This window comes from Marmota flaviventris, chromosome 3, assembly GCF_047511675.1.
Source record: "Marmota flaviventris isolate mMarFla1 chromosome 3, mMarFla1.hap1, whole genome shotgun sequence".
In the NCBI taxonomy this organism is placed as follows: Eukaryota; Metazoa; Chordata; class Mammalia; order Rodentia; family Sciuridae; genus Marmota; species Marmota flaviventris.
Genome location: NC_092500.1, coordinates 137,947,894 through 137,970,421, shown reverse-complemented (window position 1 = coordinate 137,970,421; position 22,528 = coordinate 137,947,894). Strand labels below are relative to the sequence as shown.

The window sequence follows — 22,528 nt, the reverse complement described above, 5'->3', positions numbered from 1 at the left end:
TATCACTGAGCTTTTTTATTTTTAATTTTGAGAAAGGGTCTTGCTAAATTGCTGAGGCTGATCTTGAACTTGCAATCCTTTTTTTTTGAGTCTCCCGAGTTGCTTAATTTTGAAACATAACCAATCACAGAAGATAAAATGAGTTTAACCAGTGACAATGCCCACAGACATCCAACAGAAACCTAAGTGAGTAAACATGCTGACTTAATCTGGAGAACTCACACTCCAAATTCAGCAGTGACCTACTTTGCTGAGATGATTAATTTGGAATTTGGCTTATCATAGGGAAACATTGGTTATCTTACCTGCTAGAAGTAATATAAGGCACACAGCAAAAAAGTCTGGATACTCTGCAAGGCCAGTATAATTCATTTTGAAGTATGTTCTGAAAAACTGACCAATCTGCTTGCTAAGAAGTTCATCAAAGGTGCCACTCCATGCTCTTGCCACACTTGATGTACCTTCCCAAAATATAGAACATTCAGAGAATAAAAATCACTAGCAGAAAATTAACATCATATGCTACTTGGTCTTATTCTAGGATTAACTTACATTAATTCACATAGATTGAAAATTTTAATCACATTAGAAAATTATTTTAATAATTTTGTAATTATACAATAGTATCAAATGCTCAAGTTCAAAACTGTAGAATCAGGTGACTTTATTTGCAATAAAGAACCACATATAATACATATTATATACATATATTTTACATATATATATATACATATATTTCTTTTTTTTTTTTTAACATGGGATTTTCAAACCCATTAGGAGACATATCTGGTGTTGAACCAAAATCACAGAATTGGGGCAGGGATGTAGCTCAGTGGTAAAGTGCTTGCCCAGCATGCATGAGGCCCTGGCTTCAATTTCAAGCAAAAAAATAAATAAATAAGATCAACAGATCAATCAATTGATCAATCACAGAACTGTGCAACTGGAGATATTTTAGAAATGAGAAAAGTGAGACACTGGGATGGGCGGTCAGGCAGCTGCCAAGGAATGCAGACCTGCACTCGCACCACCAGGCCTCTTGCTCAGGGGTGCTGCTTCTACCAGTCTACACAATTTAGATTTATCTGTGAAACGTACCTATCACATATGACAAAATTAGATTCCAGCCAGTGATGAAGGCCCACAGCTCGCCAACTGTAACATAAGTGTACAAATATGCAGACCCAGTTTTGGGGACTCGGGCCCCAAATTCAGCGTAGCAGAGGCCAGCCATCACGGATGCCAGGGCGGCGATGAGGAAGGAGACCACAATGCTGGGGCCCGAGTCAGCTTTGGCAACCTCCCCAGCAAGGACATACACGCCAGCACCCAGGGTGCTTCCAACCCCCAGGGCGATGAGGTCCATGGTGGTCAAGCAGCGGCATAGTTTGGAATCTTCCAGACTGTCTAGAGTGACGATTTTTCTCCGGATCAGACATCGGGCAAAAGTCAGCACTGCTTTGCAGGGAATCATTCTGAAGAGTGCAACCTGAGTGGGAGAGGGAGGAGGAGGGGATCAGAGGCATCTAGAAATAGCATCCCTCCATCTGGCGACCTGTCCTGTCCTGACTCAGGGTGACTGCATTCACTTTTTACCTGTTAATGCGGTTTTACCTGCAACCACATGATGGAGGGTTGAGAGCTATGTATTTGCTAGAGCCCACTCACACTCCACACATAAGATGCCATTGAGTGGCTGATTTGGGAAACAAAGGGTTAGCAGACCTGGGTGTTCAAAAGGATTTGTCACTTTTGTTCACTTTCTAAAAATTTAAAAAAGTATTCTGTTGACAGAAATTCCAGGAGGTGGCTAATTTAGTCATTGCTCCAAGGAAGGAAGTAAATTGCCTCATCTGTTAAGTTTGTTTCTGTATCTATAAGCATTCAGGTATTTTAGACCTTATTAAATGTCAGGGGTTGTGCTATGAGTATGTGCAGAAAGGTGTTACACAGATGCGTTTTCTAGCTTTATGGCATTTACAGTTTAGTTTTGTCTAAAAGCAGGTAAAATGGTGATCGTGATGCTAGCCAGTCTGTGTGAACTACTGTTTCCTTTTTAAACAATGTAGAGCAGATGTGAACTTGCTAGGATAATAAAACTGCCCCCAAACCATGCTGAGATTATCTGACTAAAACTAGTATTCAATCATGCTTTAAGTATGACTTCCTATATTTGAGATTTTAAAAGAAATACGTAAACCCAAAATCCATGTCAACTATTATATATTATTATTTATAGTCTTTTTTTAAAATGGAAGAAATAAAGGCAAGGAATCTTACTCCCCATTCCTCATTTTATATTTCTAATATCTGTTTAAACTTGATTCCAATGAATATGTACAACCTATGCATAAAATATAAAAATTAGAAAGCTCTACATAGCCTTGTCTACAGAGACATGTGATTCAGCAGACAAATTCTAAATAGGAAATAAAATACAAATTGCTTATCAGTCAATAAAATTTTAACTGAAAAGTCATGTTTGTTTTCACTTCATGTATTGTACTTCTGCACAATGATCTTGTTGGCTTTGAATGCTGTTTCCTTCAACTTCTTTATATTCACCATCAATAACCTCAACTCAAGATCACAACTTGACATCTTTATATACTATAAAATAAACCCTTGAACATGTCTAAACCTTAATCTAAAGCTTGTATTAAAATGTTTTATTGGTAAGAATAAAATAAAGCCACTTTACTAAATCTAAATGACTTTCATTCATAAGAAAAAGAGATATTTCTGGAATGTGAACAAATCAGTATCACATTAATTCTGGCAGGTAAAATTAACCCACTGAACATTATTCATTGACATAAATACAAGTTCTCAATATTGAAAGCAGCTAATTCAAAGAATCTAAAGCAACATGGAAAACAAGTAAAAAATTTCTTGAAGTTAAAAATACACTTTTATACATCTTCAATTTCTTCCACACCAAAACAGCACTTCACAAGTGCTTGTTGAAAAATTTGCAACTTTGTCAATATTATATTTAGGCGTTGATAGCTATCCCTGTATAACATATCTAGAAGATAAAGTAGGTACATGTTCTGCTTTAAAAAGAATCAGAAAGTAGAAAGTTTTATGTAGAGTTCAATTAAGAGGGGAGGGAAGATGGGAGAAGGTATTTATTAAACGCTGAGTTTCTGTAACATTTCAAGTATTTTTATACAGACCTGTTCGAAGATCAAGAATTAGGCACCATGCTAAAGGAACAGTACTTGGAAATGGCACATTGAATTTCACTAGAGATTTAAGATCATGGGACATGTCATACCCAACTGTAGGAATGCAACAAGTGGGCAACAGAAAGAGGTATACCTATTTGTCATTTAACTAAATAAATGTTCATGAAGGAGCTAGCACTTGTTTAACCTTGACTTTTGTGAATAAAAGACACAGATTCTACAACTAAGCATATTTAACATAGGAAAAAAATCAGAAAGCAAGCAAGGAAAACGAAGCAGGGATTTTTGATAAGATTGGGGGTGAGCTTTTACTTTTAAAAACTTTTTCTGATATTATAATCACACTCATGTTTGTGAAATTTTGAGAGGAAAATATAGCATAAAAACGAAAGAAAATAAGGAAACCAATTGTTACCGGAAGTCAATAGATTAGTGATGGTCAGCTCTTCAATATAATATTGAATGTCATTCATTTCAGATTATGTAGGAAGTAAAAAGTGAACCCTTTTAGAAATGTATCGCTTTCATCAGGTAAGACTGGATTTCTCCTGCTTGTCTCCTATTAAAGATGCAAAGTATTTTATGTGCAGACAGCTTTTCTATGTGGCTCTGGGGAAATAAGACACACAGGTCCCATCTGTCAAAGCATTCATTTGCTTCTGAGTAATTGAAAAGCATACGTCAGAAATTTCTCAGAACTGACAGGTTACTCAATGTCCTTTGCAAACAATCTTAACTACGCATAGCCTGGTAAAATACCGATAATAAAAGCAGTGACACAAAACTAATTTTGTAGAAATATAATGGGATGGGAGAAAAGGAACATGAAAACATACTGGGTCAACTTAATGAGTCATTCTTAAATAAACATTCATCACATCCTAGTGGGCGTATCATACAGTGCTTAGTAACTAAAGAAAAAAGACAATCTCATGCTTTTATAAAATATATATATATATATATATATATATATATATATATATATATATATATTTTTTTTTTTTTTTTTGCAGAGACAGCAATATATAAAAATAGTGTGGCAACAAGGGAATGAGAAAAATGATATGTGTGTCCAGTGTTAGTGAAATAATTTGCTATCAATACATTTTTTTGTTTAATAACTTTTCCTTTAAATATTTTTTAAAAACTCTTGTGAGATAGTTACGTCAACCTTACTCTATTTTTTTTTGAGAGAGAGAGAGAGAGAGGGAGAGAATTTTAATATTTATTTTTTAATTATTGGCGGACACAATATCTTTGTTTGTATGTGGTGCTGAGGATTGAACCCGGGCTGCACGCATGCCAGGCGAGCGTGCTACCGCTTGAGCCACATCCCCAGCCCCTTACTCTCATTTTTGCAAGGCACTTTCACTGCTAAAAAAATATTCAATGGACATCATTATCCAAAGTACATGTATAAAGACATGAATTGGTGTGAACATACTTTATATACAACCAGAGATATGAAAAATTGTGCTCTATTTGTGTAATAAGAATTGTAATGCACTCCGCTGTCATTTATTTTTAAAAAATCAATTAAAAAATTTTTCAAAAAAATAAAAAATTATACAGCAGGAAAAAAAAATAATTTACTCATACTTATCCTTTTGCAACAAACCCATACGAAGTGATGCTACTGATACAGGGAGCTGACAGTTTTTCCAGGAGTGCACTATGGATCTGCACCATATACCCACAGTCAGCTTCTGCTATACTGACCAAGGATTCATCTTTAGTATGGAACCTGCATACATGTGCTAAAAGACAGTGATCTGACTCTGGGAAGAGGCCCATGTAACACTCATCCCCATGTCCCTGGCCTTAGAATTATAAAGGGTCTCCATATGACACATCTATATGATATCTATATGTCTCTATATGACATCTCAAATCATTATGGTGATACCAGAAATAGATATGTATCCTTCTTCAATATTTTTTAATAATTGCTAAAACAGTGGCTTCTTATTTGAGGAAGGAAAACAGGCATAATATTAGATGAGACCGGAAAATAAAATTAGCCAAGTGAGGACTAGGAAGGATTAACAATACGGTCTGCTGCAGAAGGTTCTGGATGATTTCAATGAGCCAATGAATCTAATGACAACATGTGCATCTTCCTCAGTCCACCTTCACCCACTCCCCACCTTAAGTATCACAGTTTCTAAGCACCTTATGCCTTGACGAACTCCTATCAGTTTTTTTTTTAAGTATTTTTCTTAGTCATAGATGGACACAATAACTTTATTTAATTAACTTATCTACATGGGTAGTGAGAATCAAACCCAGTGCCACCCACTTGCCTCACACTCTACCACTGAGCTATGACTCCAACCCCAACCCCTATTAATTCTTGCCAAAAAAAGTTAAACTCCTGCTTCAGCATCTTGGAGTTATGACCTTTTAAAACTTCTTCCATCCAGGTTGCCAGCATGACAGCACAGAATTTTGGGATCGAGTAAATCCTCAGCCCTGATGATTTTCCACCACAGAGAGGACTTCCTTTCAACTCCTCAGACATCTTTCAAAATCTGCTAATATAGTCAAAAGTCCATCCTGGATTTTCACTTTGGTTCAATAGTTTGATGCAGAGTTTAAGTCACATAGAAATGAATTGTTCCCCTCCTGTTCTAAGTACAGGCTGAAATTTCAAACTCAGTCCTCTGTCCCAGTATCACAGGCCCTAACAATAAATCTTACAGGAGTGGAACTAGCAGTGACAAGTGAGTGGGACAGGCGTCCCAACAAATCATCCATGAATTAGCTCATTCAAATTATAACCAATTTTTCCTTCCTCATTCCAGTTGCTAGTTTCACGGACAGACATATACACTTTGTTTTTGGACTGACAGAAGGAAAGTAATTACAGTAAATAGGACAAAGATCTTTGCCTCCTGGGATTTTTTTCTCTCAACTAGACCTTTTGATCTTGGATTTCCACACCCATCATCAATTGTATTTCTACAACTTTAAAGTTCCAAGACAATTTTACAAATTATATTGTAGGTTAAATAACTTTAGTAAAAAGAAAGAAAGATATGGACAGGATGCCACAAAATTATTGGGTTTTCTCTTGGAGCTGAGGTTATAGATCAGCAGCAGAGTGCTTGCCTCACACATGTGAGGCACTGGGTTCGATCCTCAGCACCACATGAAAATAAATAAAGATATTGTGTCCATCTTTAAAAAATCTTTTAAAAATATTGGGTTTTCTCTTATTCTTTTTTCTTAGCTTTGTGAGATTAATTTCTTAAGAAATAACTATTATTCAGGATAAAAGGCAATCATAAAAGATAACTGTTTAGTCTGGGTTTACAAAACAAACAAACAAACAAAACCAAAACAACAAACTTTTGCATTCAAACATAAAACCTTAATTTTCTGGAAAATAAGAATACTTTTTCATATACATTTCACTTATATTTGATCCAGAATTTATCTTACCTTCATGTCAAATTTTCTGAACAATTTCTGAACAACTTACACAACTCTAATCTCTAAAGTTTTCTCCAGATAGGTGAATGTCATTGTAGATACCAGTATAAATTAAAACACAGTTGAGGCCACTACAAAGTTACAACCACTGTCCTAATACAGTTTATATTTTCTTCCTTTTTATAGCAAGGCAGTACTGTCAGAAGTAAGAGCAAAATGTATTATTTCAAAATTTCTGATACAGAGTCCAGACCCAGGCAAGGACTTTTCTTAAGGACATGCAAGAAATAAATGGCTGATGTAGAGATTTGAAGTCTGTAAAGACAACGGGTGCTTCAAAACATGTGAATTCATTTAACTTTAGTGAAAGCAAAAACCAGGAGCAAAATATACCTGTCATTCAAATAGATGCAAATAAATGAATAAATAAAGGGGGTGGAGCATGCAACCTTGTTCTTAGGGTTGGGGAAGAAGAAAGTGAAATGAAGAAAGCAAGCCCTCTGCATCTTGGTAACCAGAGCAGCTGCCCAGTCAGCACTCTGCCTGTCCTGTCAAAGAGCTCAGTGACCGGCTTAGACCCATAAGGTCTTTGCAATCGTTGGGTAATAAATCACTCTGAATGCCAGAGGGTACCACCTGTTCCCTCTCCCCAGGCTGCTGGGACCATCACCCTATGAGTGCCACTGCAAACGTTAGGAAACACCCTTTCCAAAGTTATTTCACACCCGTCACTAATCTACAAGTGCTACTATTAAAAAATACCTAAGTACTGGGCTGGGGTTGTGGCTCAGTGGTAAAGTGCTTGTCTAGGAGGCACTGGGTTCGATCCTCAGCACCACATAAATGTAAAATAAAGATATTGTGTCCACCTAAAACTTAAGAATAAACATTAAAAAATTAAAAATAAAAATACCTAAGTATTGAACTCAGAGGCACTCAACCACTGAGCCAAATCCCCAGCCCTATTTTGTATTCAGAGACAGGGTCTCACTGAGTTGCTTAGTACTTTGCCATTGCTGAGGCTGGCTTTTAACTCATGATCCTCTTGTCTTAGCCTCCAGAGTTGCTGGGATTACAGGCTTGTACCACTGTCCCCGATAACTTATTCTTTGATGACCTGTCACACTATCCCTGTAGGATCAGGACTGTTATTAATCTCATAGCATGGATGAGAAAACTGAGGTATAGAAGAGTTATGCAATATCACAATCAGCATGTCATGGAAACAGAGGTGAAACACAGCAGGTGGGACCCTCTACTGACAACCACTATGCTGCCCAGTCATTATACCACGGACCTATCTCACTGACCACTACTCCTGCCTCCTCTCCACTGCTCTCCCCATAGCACTGTTTTACAACCCCCAAGCCACAGTAAGTGGGCTACAGACAGGTACCTAGCTTAGGGTTAAATACTCAAAGGCTGGGCACATTTAGGAGACTTTGTAACTCTGAACATTACAACAACTGAACCAGTCAAACCATCAGTCCTCTGGCTGGAGTCACATGGGCTGGGCACCAGTCTGGCAGAGTGCAGAAACCAAGAAGCTGGCAGGAGAAGCCAGGCTGTGGCCACTCAGAAAAGAGCAGGGATAACAGAGTGTGTTGCCCAAGCAGGGAGACATGGAAGGAGGGGCACAAGCCAACTTTTCCCTTCCTTCGGCCCCTACTGACCTGATATTGAGTGTGCCAGATTCCCCTGCATCTTTTCCACAAACCTCTGTATGCTTAAGCTATGCTGAGTTGTCTTTGGTCAAGAAAACCAGAAGCTATCGCTGAAGGTCATGGGGGTCACAAGAGGGCCTGCTCCACCAGGCTTTATACTCCCACTTTCAACTCTTCAATGAAATCTGCACCTTTGGCAATTTCTGCTACATTTCCTGATAATTCCTCTTCCTTCCAGAAACAGGTGTATGGATGTAATAACTTGAAATCTGCTTCAATATTTTTCCCATAAGGTATTCAAAGAGTTTAATACCCTTTAGGCCTGCTTTTCACACACACCCACTGAACACTGTAACATTTGGCATGATGTTTTTTATGGGGAAAGCTATTTCAGATGAGTAGATTTTCTAGATTACTGAAGTTTATAGCATTAAATCTTTGGTTACTGTCAATTAAATTGCCAGTAATTCTTCTATAAATGCTGCTGAATTTTATGGTGGCCAATGCAGTGTCCAAACTGCTCCTCGTTACAAGAGGGGGATTCATTCAGTATTACGTCTCAAGGAAATTGCATTAAAAAATAAACACAACTGTTTTAAAAACACTCTATACTACCTTACTCCTACCTTTAATCCACTGCCCATAAAATTCAAGCCAACTCCAGGAGGCCAAGAAAATCCAGATGACCTGGAGGAACCTTAAGCATGTCTTGGTTAGTAGCTGAATTTCAGATCTGAGACACTAGAAGTAGGTACCTAGACTGGGAAGGGAATTAAAAGTACATGAAACCTCTCTTTGTTTGAAGGCAAAGAGCTGAGAAATCCAATTTCCTCTAATCATTCTCTTGGAAAGCACCCCTTTCCATCTACCAACTTTACCTCCTCCACCCCCAAAACCACCTAACTTCATTAGTAGTTAGAATTTGACCACTTTTGTTTCAATGGTTGGCAAAATTTCTTCCATAAAATTATGGTAGAAAAAGAACTGAACAAGAATTCACACTCATTTTTAATTCAAGTTCAAGAAATGGAGATGGATATCAAGTTATGGTTTATGATTTTGCTACAAAGTCAGTTCTTGAAAAACAGTAATAACTTTTGAAACTATTTTTCAACTTTGAAAAGCACGTTCTGATTTGGTACCTCTTAAACTACAGGAATAATGCATAGCCACATATTTTTATCATTAGCATCTTGGCAGTTTGTTGAAACACTGCTATCGACTAAGAGAAGTTTCTGAGTTCCCCCCATTGGCTTTAAATACTTCTGAATAAAACATTCCTGTTGTGTGCTCCGAGAAGCAATGAAAATGGTGCCAATTCTTCATCATCAGGGTTCAGAGTCAGTAAAAATTATATTTAGAATATGCAAACTAAGAATAATTTTTTAAATTGAAATGTTTTTAAATTAAAATGAAACAATAAGATCCCTAAAATTGAAGTCTGACTTCCTTGTCACATTTCTATTCTCTTATCAGTAAACTATAACTGCAAACAATTTCCCTCAAAAGGATTTACCAGAATTTGTCTTAATTTTTATATTATTACACAGACTTGAATTCAACCCACCAGTCATTCAACACAATGCCAATTTCTCTGAAAGATCAAGCCTTAAAATTTTCAAAAAATAAAAAGTCTACATGCAATTTCTTAACAAAATTCCAGGGGACAGAGGGGAATAGACAAGTGGTCATTACCAAAGAATTTGCTAGACAGTTGTGGCTATGGGAAGTCCAGGAACTACTGGGACTCCCAGAAAGGGCTCGCCTTGGTCAGACTGGGGCTGGAGTCGGAGGCAGCAAGGGCTTTTCCTTGGGAGAAGCCACGACTAATCTGACTAATCCATTATTCCACTCCTGAATCCATTCTTTAAAAAAGTTGAATACTGTTTAGCTACTCCTTAGAGCAAAGAAAAAAATCAGAAAACCAACTATGCTCTTTTCTAATAACTAAGCAATATCCATAATCTTCAAAACACATGTTGAATTTTGATGATTTACATAATCTGTCACTTCTTAAAATACACATTCAAAAATTTTCCTCAAAAAATTTCCTCACTGTATTTTTAAAAAAACTCTGAAAAGATTCTGAATTTTGTAAAATACTTATTAGCAATTAATATTTATTCCCCTAATAAATAGCATAAAAGAAAAAAATTCCTAGACATATTATTCTGCAAATTCTTAGTTAAAAGTTCCTGGAAACACTTATTTTGATTTTTAGTTTTGAATAGCAATAGCTTAAATGGCTATACAATTTAAGATTCAAATTATCTCAGAATCTAAAAAACTACTGGGTAATCATTGATCAATGAGTTTTAAAGAGTAGGTTTATATGAATAAAGCATTGCAAACTCTGAAATTTATATAAAATATGTATATATTTACTTATATTAAATTAAACTCTACCTGCTACTCCTGATGCTTCTCATACTTCTTGTTTAAAACATTCATTTTTAATCTTATTACCCCAAACTAAAATTTAGGTAAATGGTAAGTTAGCCTTCTCTCCTCTAAAGGCTTTACAATAGCAGTGGTACACCTGCAGTATTCAAGTAAGAAGAGTGTAGAAAGAACCAAGATAAACTCCCTTGGACCCCACATGCATCCTGCTTCTGTAGGAAAAATCCTCTGATCTGCCCTTCATGGCATTCAGCCCTAAGATGCAGAGAGAAAGATCTACTCTTTGGCCCTGAATTCTGGCTATGTCCAGAAAACCAGCCCTGACCTTAAATGATGCCCACGAGAAAAAAAGCAAATATTTGAAACCATGTTGTACAGAGATGTGTAAATGAACTAGTTTGCCTCAACAATTTAGTTTCCATAGTTTTACAGATGCTTAAAAATATTTAGAAATATCAGCACATAGTAAAATAAGAGAATTATAAAATGTAAACAATGAGCTTTCAATTTTCAGACTCCGGATCAATTTATCCACACTTGCATCTCATCGGCCTCCTGCCAACTTCAACATTTCAGCCTGGGTTTCAAAACCCCTCCGCTGTGACTTGTTCTCAGCAGAACCTCCTAGCCTTATATTTTGTTATTCTCCACATGCATATTGTAGTCTAGTCTGTCCTCATACTATCCTTAGAACATTTGTCTTCTCACCTGCATAGGTAAAAAGATGCCCTAAGCTGTTTCTGGCTGCCTCTCGCTGGTCCCTAGTCCTTCACCTGTGCTCCCACTCCCAGGTCTTCTGAGCTACTGCAGAGACAGATCGAGAAGGTTCTCTGCCTTCTCTATCAGCTCCTGAGCTTTCTTTTTGACTCTACAGCAGCGTAAAGAACAAGACCCTCCAGAATGTCCACCTGCTAAGTGAGAAGTGGGGAGGAGAGGAAAAAGAAGTGGAATACGGCTATGTCTCCTTTGAGAGATGTGATTGAAGATGGAAATTCCTTTGAAGTGTCCTTTTGGCAGCTGGTCTGTGCTGCTTTGAGTACATCTCTCTGAAGACATGTGGTAGGGTTCACACGGTTGCTCACACACCCTGTGCCCTCTTGCTCCCTGCTCTCCCAGTGAAGGGAATGCTGCTTGCCTGATGTAAAAGACACTGTGTGTGTGTGTTCACATGCCATCACTTCTAAATAGTTTTTTTTTTTTTGCTTAACATACATTTTAAAATACACCCCTAGCCTACTCTGTATTTTTAGGTCACTTTTTCTTTATCATAGATAGTATAAAGGTGACTACTTGCTTTCCTCCTTGTTAGGAGTTGACTTTTGTCCTCCCACAAGCTATGATGTTCTAAATCCCAGTACCCAGCAGTGAGTTTGACAGAACACATTAGCTACAGGCAGCTGTGAGGACGCAAGGACAAGGGGAGAGAGGGTTGTACCACAGATGTGAGGTTAAGGGTAATTACTGCAACCACAGCAGAGTGTCAGGAAACACAGGTGCTGCCAAGCAGAGTGCAGCAGATTGTTCAAACTCTGCCCAGATTTTTAAATGAATTCGGCTCCAGTGATGTGTGATTTTTTAAAAAACATATTTATTTTTTTAGCTATAGGTGGATGCAATATCTTTATTTTATTTTTATGTGGTGCTGAGGATTGAACCCAGTGCCTCAGGTGTGATAGGCGAGTGCTCTACCTCTGAGCCACAACCCCAGCCTGATGTGTGATTTTTAAGGCATTTTTAATGCTCTCAATTTTTAATTATAAAGTACACATGTAAATATATCTTAGAAATCTTAGGTTAACATTTGAAAGCCTACAAATGCTCCTTGTAGAGGGCCTTCAAGGAAACTGTTCCCACCTTATTTTCACCGCAGAGTTCCATCATCCCTGACAGGTGGCCATCTTCTGGGGGCAAAGAGTCCCCTAAGTTTCAAGATTTCCTGTTCTCTCCTTGTGTAGCTCTCAGGGCTACAAAGCCTTTTATTTCATGGCACTCTCTCCTCCTTTAACTCCTACTAATGTGTCTAATTCTGCCCGAAGGACAAATATAGAAAAGTCTTCTCATGTAAGTCTAGTTCCAAATCCTAAGCCATCTATCCCTTCAGATAAATGTATTAATTCAAAGTCCAACAAACACTGATCTAAATAAGGCACTCCTTACAACACAAATGTGGTCAGCCAAGGACTCCATCCACCCTATATACTTGTATACCTGTATTCTTTTTTGCTTTGTTTTCCACAACCCCCTCACGCTGCCTCCACACGGTACACACAGCCCTTCTGGCTCTGCTCCTCCCTATCTCCTCAGCTCATCTTCTGCTCCCCACGCCCAGCACACTGGGTTTCCTATCAGCTTCCTCAGAACTCCAGCCTCACTGCTGCAGGGCTCTTAGCACAGCTGTTTCTTCTTCCTGGAAAGTTGCTCCTTCTCTTTTTAACCTGTAGAGCACCCAATCACTCGGGACAAACCTCCCTCCCCTGCTAAACCAGGTCACCCTATTGTTTTGTTTTTCCGTAGGGAAAATGCTGGGCATCAAACTAAACTCAGAGCCTCAAGCAGGCTGAGCACATGCTCCACTACAAAGCCACACCCCTAGCCTACTCTGTATTTTTAGGTCACTTTTTCTTTATCATAGATAGTATACAGGTGACTACTTGCTTTCCTCCTTGTTAAGGAGTTGACTTTTGTCCTCCCACAAGCTATGATGATGTTCTAAATCCCAGTACCTTGCCTGGTGATGTTATTTGGAAACAGGGTCTTTGTAGGTGTTATCAATTTACGATAAGGTCATTAGGGTGGGCCCTAATCCACTATGATCAGTCTTTCTAAGAAGAGGTTAATGTGACACTCAGGAAGAAGGTCTTGTGATGAACAGAGGCAGAAGTTGGAGTTATGAAGCTACAAGCTAAGGAACACCAAGACTGCCGGCCACCATCCGATGCTAGGGAAGGTGAGGGAGGATTCTCCACCACAGTGTCAGGGAAGTGTGGCTCAGCTGTCTCCTTGATTCTGGACCTGTACCTTCCAGAACTGTGAGATAATAATTTCTGTTATTTTAAGATAACTGGTTTTTTTTTTAATGGCAATCCTTGGAAATTAATACACTTCTTTAGACTACAAGTTGCTCTACAAGTTTCTTGAAATCAAGGTCTACATTGTATTCATTTGTTGCATCTAGTGTCCTCAGTCTTTGAAATACAGTCAATATTTGTTCAATGAATGAGTGAATGAATGAATGGCTCGTACTTGGTTTGTAGTCAACTAAATTTCTTGTCTTTTTTCTCAAAGATATTTACATAGATATCATAATGCACTAATAAAAACATTTATTTTACACTTTTGGAGGAGAAGGAGGGTACTAGGGATTGAACCCAGGGATGCTTAACCACTGAGTCACAGCCACAGCCCTTTTTATTTTTTATTTTGAGACAAGGTCTTGCTAAATTTCTTAGGGCCTAAGTTGCTGAGGCTGGCCTCAAGTTTGCAATCCTCTACCTCAGCCTCCCTAGTTACTGGGATAATAGGTGTGTACCACCATTTTTAAAAGGTGTATCAGTATAGAATGGGTTCCTTGACTTTTATTTTGTCTCACTACCTTAAAACCTAAATTCATCATTTTGAGTTTTATAGTGCTTGGGGTCATGTTGCAGTGCAAATCCATCAGTGTTTTGAAACACGCCATCCACCTCTGTGCCACGGCAAATCTGATCTTAACCCAAGTAAATGACAAAAAAGGTTAAGCCTGACGGAGCAACAAAAGATCACTATGGCATACCACCGAGAACTTCCCTATATGATACTGACCCATAAGTCAACACCCTGAGCATATGATGCCCCTATGGAGAAATCCACATTTCTCTCCAGCTTATCCCAAGGTTATCAGAATATATGGTGCTGAGTGCTTTGCTGAAATCCTAACACATTATGTTTAAGCTTCTCAAATACAGCAGTCTGATAACTATAAAAGAGAGGATGTGAAATGTGTTAGGCACAATTTGTTCTTGGTAAACTCAGGGTGCCTTTTGGGGATCAGTTACTTCTTTTCCAAGTACATACCACAGATTGCTGCAATTCTGCTAATGAACTGTGTCCAGCTCCCTGTTCTGTGGTTTCCAGACTCTACACTGGTCTTCAGTTTAAAAATATGGGTGATTGCCTCTTTCCTTTCTGGTACTTCAGGGCGCCAGGATTACAGGTGGTCGCTCCACACACATAGCTACAAATCCTCTTAATATCACAGGATATAATTCATTTGAAAATTGAACGAGCTTAAAGCAGTTAGGTTCTCTCTCACCAGCATGGGCTTTGGCTTCTCTCATGGTTATCCACTCGACCTTCTACTCAGATGGCCATTCTTCCTGGATGGACAGAAGGAAGATGGAGATTCAGGAGCTCTATATTGCCTAGGTCACCTGCTGCTGCTACCAGGTAAGAATTCACCCTTTGTTGTTCACCTTCACGATCAAATATTTCATGAAACTCAAAACATTTCTTTGTGACTTTTTCACAAATTCATACTATTCGCTGTATTCTTAAATATGAACCCCTCAAATGAATTCCTGTGACAGTGACATGAATGCTCTCGTATCTGCCCCTCCTGTTTCCAAAGCTAAGCATTCGTTATCTGACTAGGATTTTAATTGTATTGTGGTCTTTTCTTCTTCTCATAGAGTATAACCTTTCCGGATTAGAGTTCATGGAGTTCTATTTGTGTTTTCTCTGAGTATTCTGAAATCTGCTTTTGAAAATGTAACTATATGGATTGTGTCCACCAGCTAGTCATTAGAGAATGTCCTTGAGTATAAGCAAACTATTTCTGTTATCAGGAGAAAAAGTGTTATAGATAAAAAAAAAAAAAAAAAAAAAAGCTTCTGCAATTTTTTGAACCTCCCAAACTCTCACTACTCAGCCTCCCTATTTCATTTATCTTCTGTGAACAAAGACCAAGTTTGTTTAAGAATCTTTCATAGGAAGGTTTCAACAAATCCTGCTTGCAGGAATGTCCTTTGCATGCAGCAAAACAATGTTTCATCATCTGCAGCTCTAGCACCATCCAGTTGCTTAATGTGCCCCGAGTGTGAACTCGCACACAGCCCATCACTAAGGAAGCATGCAGAATTATACCACAATAAGTTAAAGGTAAACAGTTGTCAAATTAAAATCCCAGTAAACAAATCCTCCTGCAGTATCACCAGTGCTTCCCTCAGGACTTGCCATTCCTGCAGTTCACACACCCGGAGCTGTTATCTATAATGGTGCCCCTTTCCTAGGACATTGTCCTGTGAACGCAAAGACAATTTGTTAGGCAATCAAAAGCAAATGCAACAAGTGCTAATAATTACAACTAAGATCTCTGGCCACTTGATGCTTTCATGTTTGGGTTTTTTATTGTATATTCTCATGGCATACAACATAATGTTCTTATATACTTATTCATAGTGAAATGGTTACTATAAGCAAATTAATACATGCGTCAGATCAGTCACCCTTTAAAAAAAAAAGATTTCTAAATAGTTTTCCAATTAGAGAAATACCCATAATGAAAAGATAATTTTAAAAACACAAATGTAGAGAAAATATGTGGGGAAAGGGTTCCATATTAGATTACAATTTTATCTAACTTCAGGGACAGAGTCAAGTTCCGAGTCTGAACTTGACTCCTGCCCCAATCAATAATTTTTGGTGACTTCTTCAATACCAAAAGTTAAGGTGCTATTGCTTAAAAAAAAAAAAAAAAAAAGCAAGCACATGGATATCACAGATATTAATCATGGAGGCTAAGAACTTGTTCCTGACTTCACGTGGTGGCTGTTACTTCTGCTACAAACAAGCCAGGAAAAAAAAAATCAGGATTAGGTGTGCAAGTTACAACTGTATACATAAATGCACAAACATTTCATCTAATTATTTTTACTAATTCTTAAGGTGGGGATAAAGAGAAAACAAAAGGCAATTTTTTTTTTTTTGGATAATTTACAAAGGCAACAACGGAACAATTATTCCCATACTCTAGGCATAGAACAGAACTTTAAGATGACACTCATGCAAAATTAAACACTTGAAAAATTTCTAATGAGAATCAGGTGTAGTTATATTGCCACCCATGCACCGATCTTACAGGTAAGTGATAAAAGCAAACTCCTAAAAGCAACCTAATGTGGGAGCAGCTTGGGATTTTCGATGCCCTCAGACAGGTTTCTACCTCTCAGTTCCTGGTGAAATGAAGAACACAGTGTCATTCTTGGAAGGATGCTGTAGGATCCAATGAGATAGATACGCGAAATGCAGAAAAGGCAGGCACTTAATTTATTATTATAAAATAAACCAAAGTCATGTATTTGAAATTCTTGTCTCAGAACACCAAAAATAATCCACGTATAAAAACCACCTGCTTTTAATGAGAGAGACTGCGGATACACAGAAGTTAAGACTTACAATGAAAGGGATTGCTGATCACTAAAGAAGAAAGCTCAGGCCCAAAGACTTTTTTCCAGGCACACAGACAACTAATGAGACTAGATCAGAACCCAGGTCTCCCTGTTCCACACAGCGTTCTGGTGACCTGTGACTGAGTGGTTCTCTAAAGCTGCCACCTCATCCCTTCCCTGTCCCCATGAGATTTTGTATAAATAGTCTCTCTCTTTACATAAAGCTCCTTTATGCTCAAACACCAGCATACAGACATTAGAGTCTTTTGAAGGCAGGTTCAAAAATGTACAGATAGGGTATCACTGATCTGCAATGCTTGGGGCCAGAAGTGTTCCAGACTTTAGAGATTTTGTGACGTTGGAATACCTGCAGACTTTCACTGGTTGAGCATCCCTACTCTGAAAATCTAAACTTTCTGAGCATCACTTTGGAGCTCAAAAAGTTTTAGATTTTTGAAGTTTGGATTTTCAGATTAGGGATGCTCAACCTGAATTTTAAGTGTCAGGAGACTTGAGAAATCAGAGGCTGAATCTTACAAATACATGCTATCGTTAATTCTTCTTCTTTATTTGAACCCAGGAGCACTCGACCACTGAGCACATCCCCAGCCTTATTTTGTATTTTACTTAGATACAGTGTCTCACTGAGATGCTTAGTACCTTGCTTTTGCTGGGGCTAGCTTTGAACTTGTGATCCCCTGACTCAGCCTCCCGAGCTGCTGGGATTACAGGCATGCACCACCACGCCCGGCTCTTGTTAATTCTTATAAGAATATCTTTCCCGTATAACACATACTTAAAACTAAGAAATATCCATATACTATTACTTTTTGGCAACTACATGGGATTTCCATTTCCTGAAGTGTATGGGTAGGATACTCTGAAGAGCTTTCCTACAAAAACCCAATTAAATTCTGAATATATGAAAATGTGATAGACTAGCACTCAGGAGAAAGTAAGGGAAATTTCACAAAAGGTTAGTGGCGGGGGGCATGAATGAGATGGAAGCAAAAGAGTGGATAGAAAGTTTATGTGATGGGGAGAGATGCCTAGGCAAGTAGGAAGCCGCAGGTCCTCCTCCAGATGAGAGAGTTGAAACCAGACTACAGTGCTAGGGCAGGACAAAGAGGACTCAAGTGGTCCAGGTCAGTGGCATTTTTGTGTACCTAATAAAATAGATTTAGCATGTTTTATATACCAATGTATATCCTCCCTGGAGGAAAGTCCACTTAATTTTGGACTTCAGAATTTCTACACATTAAATTCAACAAAATATGGGCTCACAATCAAAAAATCCCAAACACACATTATTAAATAAACCACTACATATTAAAGTTAAAATGCTATATGTGAAAGTTAATAGAAACAACATATCTAACCCTCCTCAAACTTCAGATTAAGCATAAGGAATAGCTATGTAGAAAAAGTTTTAGAAAATAAAAGATCAAAATTTTAAAAAATGAAATCAAAGCAGAAAACTTACGAAATCACCCAGGTAGATTTTAAAAATAACTGAAGAGATCTCTTGGGAAAATAGAATCACAGAAAAATTTAATACTTAGTAAATGAGTTAAATGGCATCTTAGACACAGCTAAAGAATTCCTTAACTAAAATGGAACACAATAATTACACATAGGTTATCATCAGGAAAGAGAGTCAATAGACTTGTTTAAAGTATGCATGGCAAACTTCAGATCTAAGCACCAAAAGAAAAGAAATAGAGTTCATATAAGTCAAGGAAGTAGAGGAAGTAAATGGAATAATAAAATCCAAATAGTACAGAATCGTGGCCAGACTTGTATAATAGTTTCCTTTGAAATTTGCTTCATGGCTTAAAATTTATTTTATTGGTTTTTGTGTACATTTCTCATGGGTTTATAAAGAGTATAGATTCTCTAATTTCTCGATGCCAAGTTCTGTGCATGTTAGTTAGTACAACACATTTACTTGTGTATTTGTTTACTGTTGCTCTCTGTGGGTTAATTTCCATGAGAGTGAGGACTTGGTTTTGTTTATGACTCTGTCATTAATGACTAGAACAGTGATGCACAGTAGGAAAAAAAAAGGAGGTAAGAAATGGGGCACAAATAAAACATAAGTTAAAATGATAGAAACGGGTCTAAAGGATCAAGAATCTCAGTAAATATGATTTACAAAATTTCCTATCAAAACCAAAGAGCGTCTATTTGAATTTTTAAAAAACTCATAACTGAGATATATCAAAACAAAAGAATATGGAAAGGTTGGAAATAGATGGAGAAAGAATAAATAGGATAATAATCATAATAAATAAAGAAAAAACAAGCAGGCAAATGCTGATAAGTAGAGAAAGAAAATTCAGGCAAATTCTAATAAAAAAGAAAGCAGAGTTATGTCAATAAGATATTACATAACCATGTTAATATAAGATATGATGAACTTTGAGGCTAAAGGCCTAATAATTAGAGCTATTACATAAAAATTAAAATTATTATTATTTAGTTGAATAAATTCAACTACATTTCTATGTATACGTTAGTCAGTTTTGTTATTATAACAAAATACGTAAGGCTGGGAGCTTTATAAAGAAAAGAAGTTGACTTAACTCAAAGTTCTGGAGGTTCAGAGGCATGGAACAGACATCAGCTTAGCTCTGGTGAAGGCCTCATATGGTGGATGGCATCAAGATAGGAGTGCATGCAAGAAGAAGAGATCACATGCCTAGACAGGAATCCAGAGTGAAGGGAGAGGCCAATCTTGTTCTTCTAGCAACCTTGTGGGAACAAATTCAGGGTCCAAGGAGAACTATCTTAACCTCTCCCCAAGAGCAACAACCCCAATGACCTGACCAGCTCTAACTCGACCCCACCTCCCAAGGGTCCCACCACCTCTCAACACTGCCACACTGAGGCCCAAGCTTCCAGTACACAAACCCTTGGGGGACAAATCACATCTAAACCATAGCGATGTACTAAAATAAAACAGCTTCAGAAAACATAAAGCAAAAACTGAAAAAAATATGGGGACAAACTGAGGAATGCATGCTTAGTGAGAGACTTCAGCCCACCTCCCTCGATGATTGATGTTAAAAGAACAAAAAATAAGCAGTGCTACAGATGATGTGAACAGCTCACCTAACATGGTTTTATTAACTTATAAACGGCAATCAGTTCTACTGTGCATCACGATTCTAGTCATTTAATGTCAGAGTCAGAGCCATAAACAAAACCAAGTCCTCACTCTCATGGAAATTAACCCACAGGGAGCAACAATAAACAAATACACAAGTAAATGTGTCAGACTAACATGCTAGGAATTCTGAATCAAGAAATTAGAGAATCCATACTCTTTTTAAACCCATGAGAAACAAAACTGATAAAATTTTAACCCATGAGGCGAATTTCAAAGGAAACTCTCATACAAATCTGACCACAATTCAGACTGGTGAGCTAGTTAGGTCAGTCCCAAATCTACTTTAAAAGTCAAATATTTTGGAAGTTTATGGATACACTGAGGAAAGGATTGTAGGTCAACAAATACCTTCCAAGTTTTTAAATGCCCCACTTTATGAGAAAAGGACCTTTAAGCTACCCTAGAATAATTGTGCTAAATGTTTTAATGCCTTCATCTCAGAATCTATTAGTCCATTCTATTTTTTTTAAACACTGTTTACTGTTTAAAAATTCTTCAATACTGAAAATCTGAATCCTCTTGCCTATCTTCATTTTAACTTCCTCTACCACCAAGTCCCCTGTATTCATTAGGATTAGGCTCAGATGTCAGGGACAGAAAACCCAGATGGCAGTGGTTTGAACCTGCAGCTTATTTCACTCTCCTGTCAGGCAGGTCTCGAGTTCATCTACTGAGATCTACAGATCAGGGACGTGAGCTCCTTCTCACTTATTCCACTATACAGCATTAACCCCAAGGTCTAAGCAATCTCTTCAAACTCCAGTCCTCATATTTGTATTCCAGTCAGTACCAACTCAGAAGGGATAAAGAAAATACTCTCCCCCACACCTTTGAAGGATACTTCCCAGAAGTCACAAAGGACATTTCCCCTCACTTGATATTAGCTAGAATTCAGGGCTGGGGATGTCGCTCAGTGGTTTGCTTTGCTTAGCATGCACAAGGCCTGGGCTCAATCCCCAGCAGGGAAGGGGCGGGGAGGATATTAGTAGAAGTGCTTCAGTAGCCACAGTATGCTTCATGGGAGACTAAGAACCCAGTCTTTATTTTAGGTATTCATGCATATGTCCAGATAAAAACTGGGAAACAGATAAGGAGGACAAGCAGCATTCTCTATTTCATTGTCTGAGAAAACAGGATAAAACAGAGAGAATCCTGCCCAGTCTCTTCTCTGGACCACCCGCCCGGGTAGGCACAAACAAGTGCAGGATGCACTCAAGTCCCAGGACACACGCTCAGCCCTGCATCTTGTGGTCAGTCAGGTTTTTAGGCTCTCAAGCCCCAAGTCCAGCCTGGACCATTTCCCCCTCCTGCCTCAGAGGCTGAGTTGCTGCAGGCACTGCAGTCATTAAAGGCACAGGCTCAACAACATTTTGTAGCCTCTGTTAAAAAACAACAACAAAGACAACAACAACAAAACAACTTTTCCAAATGCAAGTTCCCTAAGCATGGCCCTGGGTAAGGCTTCCCTGGAGAGCTGCTTGACAAAACCTTCAACAGGAAAATGAAAGCACCGAGAAACTGGCTTCCGCATTTGGGTTTGATTTTTTCCTTCACTGGCTGCTCATGAGCAATGCATCACCGTGGGTGTGGACACAGAGCTGGGTTTCCTTCAAGCCTTCGCCTCTTGGGTTCTCCTCCTTCGCCAAGCTGTCCCAGCACCCCCTGCTAATGAGACACTTGCTGCCAGAAAGCTGAAAAGAGGCCACAGCCCAGTGCCACGTCTCCTTCCTGTGAGGAGCCCCTCTCTGGGCTAAGTCCTGCCCGGTCTGTCTTCACAGTGTGAAGCTCAGAAATGGAATTCCAGAGGCACCAGATGGATGTCAGGCAGGGATGAGTGTGGACAAGCAGTAGAACTTTTTCAGTGTAACTTCTTTAGTGCACACAACTAACAGGACAGAAACTGTGCCTAGAGTTAAATACCAGGGAACTAGCAGAATACTGCCAAATTCATCTGATGCAAATTCTTAGAACCCTACACTCTGTTCCCTTGCCATCAATCACAAAGAACAAGCACAGGTCATTTACAAGCATTTTTGTGCGGGGGAGAAACAAAGTACACCAAACATTGCCTAAGTTCTACAAGTATTTCCCTCCATGTTTCCGAAATACAAACGTTTCTTTGACCTCCTTTCATCAAAACGTACAATTTCATGTTTTAAATGAATTTTTCCTAGAAGTAAGAATCTTAAAAAGGCTCAGGGACTACAAAAACCCAAACAGAACAAAACAAAAAGATTCAAA

The 22,528-nt window shown here is 38.3% G+C and overlaps 1 protein-coding gene across 2 annotated transcripts in view; it reads right to left on the bottom strand.

Moving 5' to 3' along the window:
- Positions 1-22,528, bottom strand: part of Slc7a2 (solute carrier family 7 member 2) — a 65,840-nt gene that overhangs the window by 24,440 nt on the left and 18,872 nt on the right. The window contains exons 2-4 of one of the 2 annotated variants that reach the window (XM_071610435.1): positions 14,982-15,045; positions 1,099-1,489; positions 306-461 (exon numbers count right to left, since the gene is read on the bottom strand). In XM_071610435.1, the coding sequence (XP_071466536.1) occupies positions 306-461; positions 1,099-1,489; positions 14,982-14,987 (553 nt within the window). In that variant the 5' untranslated portion in view covers positions 14,988-15,045. The remainder of the gene's footprint in view (positions 1-305; positions 462-1,098; positions 1,490-14,981; positions 15,046-22,528) is intronic. The other variant, XM_027954684.3, reaches the window with a different exon arrangement.